Raw genomic sequence first — 13,541 nt, 5'->3', positions numbered from 1 at the left:
CAGATAGTCATTAATAAAGTAAAGAACTTTTACAGTAATCACTTGTACCATAAGGGAATAATCTTCTATAGTAAATTTGTGTGTTTACCTGTGTAAAAATTGCTCAGTGAATTATGGTTATAAAATATGAAATTCCATTTGCGGTGGCTGTGGAAATATGCAATACCAATGGAAATACACAATAAGAACGTACTGTCTAAGAGGCACATTTGCAGAGGAAGACTTAGTGACTCTGCTGGGAACAGAATCTCAGGGAGAGAACAAAGCGAATCCAAGTCTGGAATCAAAAGGAATTTTGTGTTACATTTTTACCTCTTTTTCCCATTACCTTAGTGGCTGGGAAGGAATCTGTCTGAATATTGTATATAGATTAGGACACTGAATCTACTCATCTTGCAAGATACTACAGAGAAGAGCAATAGAGCTATAAGGAGCTTGTAAGGCAAATAATGTAAGGAGACTTAGAGTCTGAGTGAAATAAAGAGTAGACTGAAAAGGAACGTCATGGCAATAGGACAAGGAATAATGTTTTGAAACTGAAAGAGGGTTGGTTTAGATTAGGTATAAGGAAGAAGTTTTTTACAAGGAGGATAGTGGTGAAACACTGACACAGGTTGCCCATAGAGGTGGTGGATGCCTCAGTCTTGGAAACATTCAAGGTCAGGTTGGATAGGACTGTGAACAGTCTGGTCTAGTTGATGATGTCCCTGCTTGTTGCTGTGGGATTGGAGTACATGACTTTTAAAGGTCTCTTTCAACCCAAACTATTCTATGATTCTATGGCTTCTATGATCATCTTTTCTTTAAAAGAAGAGTAATGATGATGATGAAATCAATCAGTTCTCTCCATGACCATGAGTGCAGAGTGAGAAATTATGAATTTAGTTTGGAGCAAGGTAGACAGATATTTGGAACACCTTCCCAGCTGTCTGGGCAAGTAGACACTGTAGAAGGTGAGAAAATTGATGGGATCCTCTTGAGAGGCTTTTTTTACCTGTTGCTTTAAGGAAATGGGTTTCATGCAGTCATAAACTGTCTCTGGCCCCAGTGGTTCCTTCTAACCAAAACTTGCACAGGTAAACACATTTTCAGAAATCTGACCATTAAGAAGAACAGGGGAACCCTATTAAAGTTGCTACTTAAAGTATCATTGTGTTTATATGACCTGCTAGGCTTTACAGAACCCACTTGGATGAGATGCTTTTAAAATATTTCAGCCATAGGAAGAGCTTCAAATGGAGCATGAAGTCAAAGGGGTAATGCATATCTATTGGTAAGGAGGCTTTGCTAGAGCTGAAGTTCATGAAGCTCCTTGTTACAAACAATTCAGACCGACTTGACGTCTGTTCAGTTGATGTACAGGGATGTTTGATCCAGAATACTTACGTTAGGAACCATGAACTTATCCAGTATTGTACTGTGTTTTCTTTTGGGGGGGATTTAGTAATGTTAGCAGACACAGGATAAGCCCAGATAAGATGGAAAATATTAAGTGGCACCAGCTGCTCTAGATGCACAGAACAAAGCAGTAAGTATGGAGGTATTTTTTACTGAGGCTCATCCGTTATCCCTGCAAAATGCATTTGTTTGTTTTCTCTGTCAGGTCTTTATGCACACCAAAATGTTTCTGAAACCCCCAGTGAATCACTGTTTGTTGTCATCAGCAATAAAAATCCTTTTGACTGCACTGGGAGTGATGTATAGCTCCTGTTTACGTTTGGGACAGTGAAAACTATTAAGAGCTGAAGTAGTTTCGCTTTTCAAGAGTAAATTCTGAGTACAAGTCTTTGAGAAGTCTTACATTTTATTTTCAAACATTTGTTACTATCCCATAAAGAAAATGAGAGCTCCAAACACTTTTCTGAAGACTGATGTAACTGTATAAGCTTTAATTTTACTGTGATACTATTACAGCTTTCTTTTTGTTCTATGAAAAAGCTTTTAATGTAGTTAAAGGACTCTTATTATATGAAAGTGGTATGTGTTTTATGATTCATGCAAGAATATCAGTTTAAAATAAACTGATTAACACACATTTCCTTAAACCCTTTTTGGTCCTTACGTTATTTTCTTGGTGAAACTTATGTAACCCAAATATCTTTCTAGCGTTATGTATGATGGGAAGATTTGAGTAAGAACATAAACAACAGGAAAATAAATGCCCTAATGGATACTACTTAAGTGTAATTAATAGCCTTGCTTATCTAATTCTGGTGTTTTCATTGACCTTAGACTCAAATTAGCCAATAGTTGCATTTTAGTAGTGCTGTAGTTTATAAGCTTATCTGCTGCTAACAGTAATTTAATGGGAATGTGTAATACATATGTGTGGTATATTGTCAATGCCTTTAAATATTAAAACACATTTTACAGGAAGTGCAGATTTCCAAAAACTTTAAAAAATAGCTGTTACGTGCCAGGCTGCATCTAACTGTGTTGCTGAATCATAGATTTGTGAATGTAGTATATATACAGCTCTAGGTATTAAGATGAGTTTGTATCTCTACTCTGTTCAGGTTTAGGCAAGACAGCCAAATGAAACAATTTGAGATATACCTTGCTGCACACAGGGCTGGCGCATAGGCAGAGCAGGCAGTTGCCTGTGGAGGGAGACTGAGTGTAGCAAAATGGCCCTTCCTTCACCTCTTTCCCCAGTTCTCCTTAGGTCTATTTCCTCCCCTTCTTTCTTGCTTCCCCTTGCCAGAAGCTCTGTAGGTGGTAGAACTATGCCCATGTAGCAAACTCTTTTAATTTTTATGCAGCTTCCTGGTCTGCTTTTGCTGTCCTCAGATTGCCACAGGTTTGCTTTTAGCTGAGTTAGGGCTATCAATTTTGAAGTGAGCTTGATATTTGCATGTACAATACAGGCATGATTTTGACTGAATTTGAGTCCTGTCTGTGGGTAAAGCTTTGGAGCCAGGCTCTGTACCACTGACTTTTTTTTTCCCCCATAATTAAAAATGTGTTTAGAACCCCAGATGGATCTTCTTTGGGCTGCTCACCATGACCTTTTTAGGTATAGTTAAATTAGGGAACTAAATCTCTTTTCATGAAAGTGGAAGTGTGGTCCTTAAAATCTTCAAAAGAAGCCTGGCAGTGATTTTTTCACCCAACATGAATTAAAGAGACTGCAGCAGGCATCTCTGTAGTCAATATAAAGTATTCGCTTTATGGGAAAAAAAATAAATTACTGTCAAAGTATTTTTTAGGGTGATAAATTCATAACAGTGGTCTGCAAGTAAAGCCCACTGGTTGTCTACAGGGAAAGGTAGTTGCTGTACAGGTAAGAGATGCAGGTGTACACCTCGTTTGGCAATACCACAGGGCCATCTGCATTTACTGCTTGTCAGCGTTGAAACTGGAAGGATTCTCTTGCATGATGAGTGTAGAGTTGCCCATGGAGGGAGGATGTTTGATGTGACTCCATATGGGAGACAAAAGCCCAAATTGACAGAAGGATCAAACTTCTTTTATTCAACCTCCCGACATAGAGCATATACATATTAGGGAAAAAACCATAGTGACAGTTTTTGTTTAAACATGACTTCTGATCTATATGCAAATTTTACCTAATGTTGATGTATCCAGTCAGGGTCCATGAGACATTTCCACCAGCATCTGCCATAGGCAATCTAGTTCATCTGACTAATGAAATAGTACCTCATTTGTTTTGTTCTGACACATGAGGACCAGTCAGTTTGTAAACTTCAGGTTGTTGTTGGCCAGAAGGAATCCATGATGAAATGTAGTAAATCTCTTAAAATAATCTCTTAAAGATTCTTTTATAAACATTTGTAGAGAATCCAATTTGTAATTTCTGTGAAAATTATCTTGTACTCTGAGATTAAGGACTGAAAGTTGGGAAGTAAACACTGTGTTCTTTAGTCAGGTTAAAAAAAATTTAATTAATCCCTAGTTTTAAATGCAATGAAACTTTTAAGTGTGGAGCCTTTATGGCGCCTTTATAATACCACATAAAATTCATGGTATTTTGGCTCATAACTCTGATTTGCACTTTACTGCTGGCAGTTACACAGTTTACTGCTCTTGCTATCTTTAATTGGTAGACTGATAAGACTGTAGAAAAAACAGCATTATTTTGCTTTGGGGTAGAGAAACCAGTTTTGTAAGCCTGTGAGAGGAAGAGTATTTCTGGTTCAGATCAGCATTTCTTTGCTCTGCATAATAGTGGAGGACCTTTCACTTAATTACCACTGGAAACCATAAATGCTTAATTGACATAAAAAAGCCCAATACATGCATTTTACAGTTTTCCTTTTGATCTTCCACGTGGTTGCGTATTGTACATGCAATTTGAAAAGAACAACTAAAAGGCTCTGATACGGATGTGTGCTAGTATTTGAGGAGGGCTTATGTGAGTACAGAGTTTGATGCAGCATCAAAGAAAGGAATACACCCATTTCACATGAATATATTGAGCATGTAATTAACACCTGGACTTTACAAAATACTTTTGAAACACAGTTAAATCTGCTGCTTTTCTGCAATTAACAAAGTGCTAAAAGTGAAAATATTGATCCCTGTTGAGTTTGATTTTGAATGTATTTGACTTCAGATGCATTCTGGATTCAAACCCTTGAAACCCTTTAAACCATGAAGTAATACTGAACACTGTCTTTTTATAACTGAAGTCAAAGGACTTTTAGAGCTAATTTGAGTTATTAATTATTTTTTTGAGAGACACAAACTGTATTTTCATGTAAGAAGAAACAATTCTAATTAATGTAATCTTTCTCTTTTCCCATAGCAATTTATCCAGAAACAACCTCTCAAGTTTGTCCAAGAAGCCTTTTCGCCATCTGGGTTTGTCTGATCTGTAAGTTGTCAGTTTTTAAAATGTAGTTTATTTTTGGCTGGAATGGAAGAACAAGACTTTGAAGCTTTTTCTGTTGAAGGTAGATGTCCATCAAGGAGTAGGGTGAAATTTTGATCCAAAGAAAGCATTGATGCTGGACACTTAAATACAGAGATATTTTCATTGCAGAGCTTCAAGAAGGTCAGGTATATATTTTAAATCAATTAGAGGTTAAAATAGCCTCTTCCCTTCAGCTTTAAGATGTTTTATCATGAAGGTACCTCACACAAAACTGCTGGTGTTTATATTAAATATTTGAGCTAGTGAAAATACAGTCTTCCGTGGATTTTCAAATGAAGATTCTCTCTCATTCTTACATAGGCTCCACAGCTACTATGCTTATGGTTGTCTGTTGAAGAATATTTTTATTTTCTCAAGTTCTTTGAGTTGCACTGTGCTTTATATAATAGTTTAGTAATGAAAGCACTAGTAAACATATATTTATTGATGGTTTCAGTGTTAACATTTTTATCCTCTGTTACATCAACTGGATTTTTTTTGTTGGTATGCATTCCAAAATGTTGGTCATCTGCATTCTCTGCTAATATGCAGACAGACTGCAGAAGCTTTGGGAGGGCTGGGCCTGCACTGGAAAGGGAGACTGCTCTCCAGGAGCTCAGAGCAGAGTCAGTTGTCCAAAAGTGCAACAGCAGACATGGAATCCTTGCTCTTTTCTGGTGAACTTCAGCATGTGAGAAGTGAAATGAGCAAATATTGGTGCCACAAAAAGAGGTTGTTCCTTTAGGTATGTTTTGCTGACAATTTAAGTTGATATAATTATTTTCTTTACAGCCCAGGGAACATCGCTCACTGGAATTTTCTTTCATAACTTGGCAGTTACTGAGCACTCTGATGGAAAGACCAGCTGGTTGCAGAGCACTCCCATTGCTCCATGCCCTGTGTTGGTCTGTTGGTTCTGTATGAAGAAGCAGGGGAAGGGTGCTGGGAGTGAGCCAGTCATGGGAAAAACAGATAATAAGAAGGTTAAACAGAATAGTGTTTGAGGTATGGAGTCAATGTGTGATGAAGTACAAGTTGAAAGAGAAAGGGCATACAAAGCTGAGGTAGTGTGTTGTGGGCTTGGGGAGTGTAGGAGTAGATTAACTGAAGCTATGCAAACAGACATTGTGATGAAGTGAGATAAACAGACATAAAGAAAGGGGAGGGATAAAAGCAGAACCTGAGGGAAGACTAGCAGTGATAAAATCAGTATAGTTGAACAATTCTGTTGATAAGTAGTTAATACATAGGTGGAAGATAAGAAAGGGGAGAAAGAAGAGTGTGGGTAGATGCATCTGAGATAAGAATGTTGCCATAAATAGCTTCTTCCTTCTTTGAGGAACTTTCTCAAAATCTGACAAGTATGTTTGTACTGTTAGTACTCTTGTAAATCAAAATGTAAAGGGATGGTAAGTTTAGGATAGGCTGTAGTAGAGGCTATTCACCAGGTATTATAAGATGGAGGTATCACTTTGAAAGGCTTCTTTTGGAGCAAACAAACTGCAGCTGTAAATTTACAGCAAAAAAGATAAAGACTCATAATTTGCTTTTGCTACATCAGATTCTTTCTTTCACACAAGTGTCTGTAGAGGGCCATTATGTCCCCAGCATCAATGTGCCTACCTCCCTTGGTGCATTTAGCACAAAATAAAGGAGTGGAAGAAAAAGCTCAGCCATTGGTCAAGAGAAATTCCTCTTTTACAGGGAAGCTGTAGTATGAAACAGAAGATGGAAGTAAATCTTGCAGTTGTGAAAATGCATGTTGTAGGCTTTGACCCAAGGAATCTTCACGTTCATACTGTGTCTTGCACAGTATGATTTGCACCATTTTTGTCCATGCTGTTGTGGTGTTAGGTCTAGCAGATGACTTCTGTGATTATAAGTTGCTCCTTCAGAGACTTTAGATGATGAGCCCTGCATTTGGTAATCTTCAAAGAATTTGAGATGACTTTTGGGGGAAAACGTTATGGCTCTATGATAAGCTGATTTTTTCATGATTTGCACACTTCATGTCCTTAGGAAGCTTTTATGAGCATAGATTCTTTGAGGAACTTGAGCTTCTGTACATTGAAAATACCCATGAATCTTCGTTAAGAAAAAGTTCTCCTTGTAATGAAATGCCTTAAATAGTCACTTGTTCACCCACCTTACTGAATCTCATGTATGCCTGTAGAAAAAAAAAATGACACTGGGTCACTGTTTATGTAGACATTGGGATATTTCTTTTTCTATTTAACTTGTGCATTACTGCATCACATTGTTGTGTAGTTTTATTAAATTTTAAAACTAGAATTTGCTAAGTTTGCTAACCATTAAATTCTGTGCAGTGTACCCTATCCATTTCTGTTTCAGGGCCGTCTTTTCAGTTAGTATTTCTTCGTGACATTACCTAAGGTTTTACTATGAGATTTTCTGAAAGTTTTGTAGTACATTGGGTAGTAGAACATTAGGTAAAATAATTTTTTATGATTACACTTTGTTAGTGCTTGTATATAATCCAAGAGTCCAAGACTCTATAAAGAATTTACAATCTCACATCAATAAACCATATTTGAAGTAACTGAACTTGGGTTCAGAGACTCGAGTGTAGAAAAGAGGAATTCTGATATCTGCCTATGAAAAAAATGGACCTTCATAGAAATGCCAGTTCTCCAGGTGCTCCTGATTTACCCTGGTGAATTGGAAATAGTAGGCAAATTCCCTGTGTGATTTCTCCTACCTGCGAGAGTTTGGGTTCCTGGTGCATGCACAGCTTAATTCCCCACATGGAATCTGTTACTGACTTGCAGCTTGCACTGGGCTGTTTACCAAGGTTGCATGCCTTATGATTCTTAACTAGAGAGTTCAACTTGCATACCTTAACCGTCTTAAATGAAGGATTCAACTTCTACTTTCACCCAGCTGAATACCTGTAGTTCCTGTACCACTCATTTTTTTTCTATATGCATAACACATTTTGCCTTCTAAATAAATTAGTATTTTTTTGTTATAGGATATTGGTGGACAATCCATTCAAGTGTTCCTGTGAAATCATGTGGATCAAGAAATTTCAAGAGACCAAGTTCTACACAGAAACTCAGGATTTATATTGCATAGATGACAACAACAAGAAGACAGCCTTGCTGGATATGAAGGTCCCAAACTGCGGTAATATTCTTTTAACATAAAACTACTGCTAAATTATTGTGAGCCAGGAAAAACAAACATGTTTTTTCACAATGTATCAGGATGACAGCAGTGCTCTAAAGAAAGAGTTTTCAGTGGAGATATTAACCACTCAGTGGTCTTTTACTCCACTTGGAATAATTTTGGTAACTTCATGGAATCATAGAATATGCTGAGTTGGAAGGGACCCACGAGGATCATTGAGTCCAAATCCTGACCCTGAACAGGACACCCCAAGAATCACACCATCTGCCTGGGGGCATTGTCTCAACACTTCTTAAACTCAGACAGGCTTGGCGCTGTGACTCTTCCCTAGGGAGCCTGTTCCAGTACCCAGCCACCCTCTGGGTGAAAAATCTTTTCCTGATGTCTAACCTAAACCTCCCCTGACTCAGCTTCATGCAGTTTCCTCTAATCTTGCCGCTGGTCACAAGAGTGAAGAGATCAGTTCTTGCTCCTCCACTTCTCCTTGTGAGGATTTTGAAGACCACAATGAGGTCTCCTGTCAGTCTCCTCTTCTCCAGGCTGAACAGATCGGGTGACCTCAGCTGCTCCTCATACGGTTTCCCCTTCAAACTTTTCACTACTTCACGTAAATTTGTTGGTTTTTTATCTTGATTCTTTAAGGATGTACTTTATTCTAGTGCAGGGAAGCAGAATATTGATTGTAGATAACACACAAGAATTATATAGACTTCATGTGCCTTTGTTGAACTTACTTAAGCTTCTTTACTCAGTAGATGTGAAATTTTACTTCCTTGAATTTTTTTCAGATATTTGTGGTTAATGAAGTCTTTATTTTCCTTCAGAAATAAGACCTGTAGTACTAGGACCATAGGAAGAACTTTCAGAACTGCCTGCTAGTTGAGACTGATTAGCAATAGCTCTGGTCTTCACACAAATAAAGTTCTGCTGAGTTCACTTGTAAAGACTATACAAAAGAATTACATCAAGCTTAAGTCTGTAGCATATTGCAGCATACTTTTTCAGTTATCATGTAAGGATCTAGAGATAGCAAAAAAATGACGTAACCAATAACGCCATCCCCTTTTTTTTGTGTACAAAGTTGTTGACTGTATATGGTCCTGGGACAGTGGGGGAAAGGTTTCACCCACTAGTTGGAGAGATTTCTCCTCCTGTCTGTATGGGGGACAGAGATGAGGTGTTTCTAATGTGATGTCACATCTGATGGACTCTGGAAATCCCTTTGTGGAGTGGGGAGCTGGGGTGCCCAGCAGCAGGAAGGCAAGAAGGACGGGAAGCAAGGGCATCCTCATGGAGCACTGATTTGGATTGGAAAAGCTGTAAGTGAAGATGAGCAGCAGGATAAATTATACCTTTTCTCCTTCCACTTTTGCCTATTGAGTGTTCTTTTCTCCACTGCCTGTATGGAGGGTGTATTGTCCTCTGATAGCAGCTACCAGCAAAGAACAGACATGGAAGGGACCTACTGCAGGCCCAACAAGTGCACCATTTAATGACAACAACGCATTTTGTGGTCACACATCTTTCTAGAAATCTTGGTGTCCAGCTTCCTTGTGGGACCAGGTGTGGTGGTGTATTCATGACGAAAATAGTGCTAGTGTCTGGTGCAATCAAAAAAACCCCACCAAAACGACCTGTTTAGGGGGTCTTGTGAGCTGCAGAATAAGTCTTGTGTACTCTAGGATCTTATTTACCTGAAATGGGAGATGGTACCTAGCTGAGCTCCAGGTGCATAGATTAGAAGGTAGATTCAATGTGCTGGGTATAGAGAAGTCGGTCTGCTGTTGAACTGAAATCAGTAACTGCAAACCAGGAACTCCAGCACAGTCTTTCATAACATTCTTGGCTGGCACATCTATAAGCTACCAGGGAGTTGGGATTTTCCTTTGAAAACTTTTGATGTTAAATACCCAGAATTAAACCTATGAGACATTAGTTCTTCCTCCTGATTTCTTAACCATCTGCAGTCAAAACAAGCTTGTCTCTGACCTCTGGATGCTGTGTAGGTGCATATGTGTGCACCCATGCATGCATCCTGTAGGCATATCTTGACTGAAAAACTTGTCATGACAAGGGAAGGTGGTACTTCCAACTAGAGAAGGAAAATGAGGAGGAAAGGTGAGTACATACAACATTTAGATTCGAATTTGCAGTATGTAAAATTTGCATATGGAAAACATGCATTATTTTGAAGATCTGTGTGGATGTCAGCACATGCCTACAAATCATTTATGTTAGCTTTTGGTGTCCAAATATCACCAAACTTTCCATACGTTATTTTTCCTTACCTTGTAGATGCTCTTTCCCCTTAGTTTACCTTTTTCAAAATGAACCAATACAGGTTTTTAATAAAGATGACAACACAGGCTTTTCCTAGACACAAAGCAGAAAATCCCAGATAAAGAGGAATGACTATTTTGATGAAATGTGTTCTGGAAGGTATCTGAAAGATCCAATGCATGGCTCTTACTTCCAGTATCTTTGCAGATATTTTTCTGTATTTTAAAGGACAAGACTTAGTTTCAAAACAAAACCACTCAAGATTTAATTTCCAGAACTTTCTGAGAAGCTAATATGAAGAACTGAAATAGAAGAGGAAATCAGATTTTTGCATATGTGAACTTTTTTTCCTGTGAGCTATGTGACCTTTTTAGCTACCTCTAAATGTTAAGGGAAATTTTTGGCATGCAGGCCTCTGCATTTTGTTAGTAAAATGTTTTCTAATTTTTCTCTGCTAAGTAAATGGTTTCATCCTATCTTCTTGTTGAATCTGTTGTTTGTTTTTTTAAGTTAGAAAATAAGCCAACATGCACATGTTATGTCTTCAGGTGTTATGAATTACTTCATAGTATTATAGTTTATATATAAATATATATATAAAATATGTATAACATGTACATATATAGTTTATATAGATGCATATATATTACAATAAATGTTTTGGTAAGAGGATGTCTTGCTACTGTGTGTTGTGAATACATCTCTTGCTGAGAAGTAGGCAGAAACCACTGTGGTTTCTTGATCATAAGGCTTTAGTTTGTACTAATTGATGAGAAAGTCAGCAAATTTCTGTGGTATTTTACTTATTGTCTGTATGGTGAAAGTGTTCAATAATATGCTGACACTGATTGCAATTTAGATGCCATCAATTTTGTGATTTATTTTCTTGAGGTTTAAATTCAGGTATGCCCACTATCTAGAAGATCCTTGCCAGCTGCAATATTAGAAGCATCAATCAATAATTATTTTTTTCAACTGCTTTTGAAATGTATTTAGATATGATAAAAATTTCCAGATTCTTCCAAGTTTTAAATTCACACGTAATTACTATGTCAAAGGTTTTCAGGTTACATCTACCCCAACAGAACCTTCTGTGTAAGAAATGATGGTGTTTAGTTTTGCCATTTTCATAGCATTTGTTGGTTGTCTGTATAGCATGGACAACATCTCCACCTAGTCAGTCCTCTTTTGTTTCCACATGATAAATAGCATTAGGGAATCAATAACGAGAACTAAATAAGTAAAGACTTGGTTATTATTATTACTTCTCTAAGCTCTGGTGGCAGTTTCCACCAGTGTGTTAAGTGCCTGGAAGGAAGGCATGTCGTATGCCTGGGGTAAGGTCACTCCAAAGACCCAAAAGACCCGAGAGATCTTCTCCAGATGACCTGGAGCTCACTCAGTGTCAAGGAGGCAGGACAATGTGTTTGAGACTGGTTGTTTGATGTCTTACTCGCTCCCTCTGGTAGGCGTTCAGTTACTCAACTGTTATTGATTTCAGTAGTACTGAAAATAATCTTTTTATCTGGTGGTGTTTTGGGTAAAGGCATGGCTTCTACAGCTATCTCTACAGTCCTGGGCAGACCACATGTTACTCTGGATCTCAGTCTGGTAATGGTATTTTGCCTTATCTGGCAAATTATGCAGATACGATGCCTAATGGGTTTTTCAATTTTGCTTACTGTCCCAGCTTTGAATGCTTGTTTATCATCTATTGTTTCTTCACATGCCTTCTCTCTTGTCATTGGTCATGTATGCTAGCAAAAATCTACTGAAAAATGTCACGAATTAGTTCTGTGTACTAATTTGCTGTACATATAACTAAGGTATGTTCAGACTGGCTGTGTGTTTACATGTGCAGCTGTGAAACTGTTGTCTGGTCTGAGAACTATGGGATTTTATGGATGCTCACATTCTTTGCCTGTCTCTTCCCTTGCACATGAACTATTGTGGTGTTGCTCTTAGTACTGCTTCTTGTGTATGACTGACAAAATTTTAGAAGTCATTGTAATGTAGAATTTCAGTCTAAGGTGATGGATTGCCCATTTCTTGCTTGTTGGGGAAAGCCATGAATTTTAACAGGCAATTGTTCAGATGACTGCAAATGTACTGGACTGGATCTGGCCCCCTTCCAGCCTGTTTCTGGTGATTTTTTGGTCCTAGAGGTAAATAAGTAAATGGTAATACTAGACTGGAGGCAGGTAGTTATAAATTCTAAAGGGGGAAAAAGGCCAACTGAAGGATTGATACATATGTTTCTTTCTCATATGTTTCTTTCTCATATGTTGAATTTGCAGAAAAGATTTGTAGTATTACTGAGTCAATAAAATAAGCATTAGATCTTAGACAGTCATGGTACAATACAGTGTAAAACCACAAGCAAAGGCATAATCCAGTGCGTGTTGACATTTTTTTCCATTATCAGCCAGATTTCATAGATAAGGCTATTAGAAGGAGAAGATTACAGGCAGAATGAAGTGAGTTTAAAAAAGCCCTAAGTGTTCCTAGTGTTTAGTTAGAATATTCACGGACTCGGTAGCCTGTGTTGTTTATTTTCGCTAAAAACTAGATGTGATGCATGATGTTTGGTGGCAAACTGTTCTTTTCTCTGTAAGAGTTTTGATTCTTTAGATTACCTTTGAAAAAGTTTAATTTTTTATGAAACTTCTACAGTATTGGAGTTTCACTGTTGCTCCCAAGTTGAATTAGAATTTTCCAAACTTAATTAAAACAATATTGTGGCTTATAAGTGAAAATAACCAATAATTTATGGAGTTTGAAAAGGCAACAGGAATCTTATTTTCAAAGACACATACATAACTTCTTTATGAGCATCTGTGAATCAAGCATCGACTTTCATACAGATGTTTAAACATGAACATGTACATGATATGTAAATTAGGGACTGTGAATGATGATAATTCAGTGATGTATTTGAAGGTCTCAGAAAATAAAACAGGTTTTTGTTTGGTAATTCTGATTCAAGTTCTGCTTTAATTTCAGTGAAGCAGCTTTGTAATACAAAGCACGTTAGAAATAGAAAGAAGCAAGGCAGTATCCAAGGGAAAGAACTATGTCTGGATCACTCAAGTGTTGTCCCTGAATTCAGCATATTGTACAGGTTTGCAGAGGTGCTCTCTATGCCTGACTTGACACATCTGTCTAAGTGTGGAGTACTAATCCACTGAGTAGAGCTATCTGACTCTTGTCTGGCGGTATTCTTACTCTGCTTTTA

General features: G+C 37.7%; 1 protein-coding gene across 5 annotated transcripts in view; it reads left to right on the top strand.

Moving 5' to 3' along the window:
- NTRK2 (neurotrophic receptor tyrosine kinase 2) overlaps positions 1 to 13,541 on the top strand; it is a 203,105-nt gene that overhangs the window by 20,326 nt on the left and 169,238 nt on the right. For all 5 annotated transcript variants that reach the window (XM_050329716.1, XM_050329715.1, XM_050329717.1 and 2 more), the window contains exons 4-5: positions 4,769 to 4,837; positions 7,869 to 8,023. In XM_050329716.1, coding sequence (XP_050185673.1) covers positions 4,769 to 4,837; positions 7,869 to 8,023 — 224 coding nt within the window. The remainder of the gene's footprint in view (positions 1 to 4,768; positions 4,838 to 7,868; positions 8,024 to 13,541) is intronic.

This window comes from Myiozetetes cayanensis, unplaced genomic scaffold, assembly GCF_022539395.1.
Source record: "Myiozetetes cayanensis isolate MyiCay16 unplaced genomic scaffold, myiCay2020 scf4, whole genome shotgun sequence".
NCBI lineage: Eukaryota > Metazoa > Chordata > Aves > Passeriformes > Tyrannidae > Myiozetetes > Myiozetetes cayanensis.
Note: the sequence above shows the minus strand (reverse complement) of the source record. Positions and strands in the feature narration are given on the sequence as shown.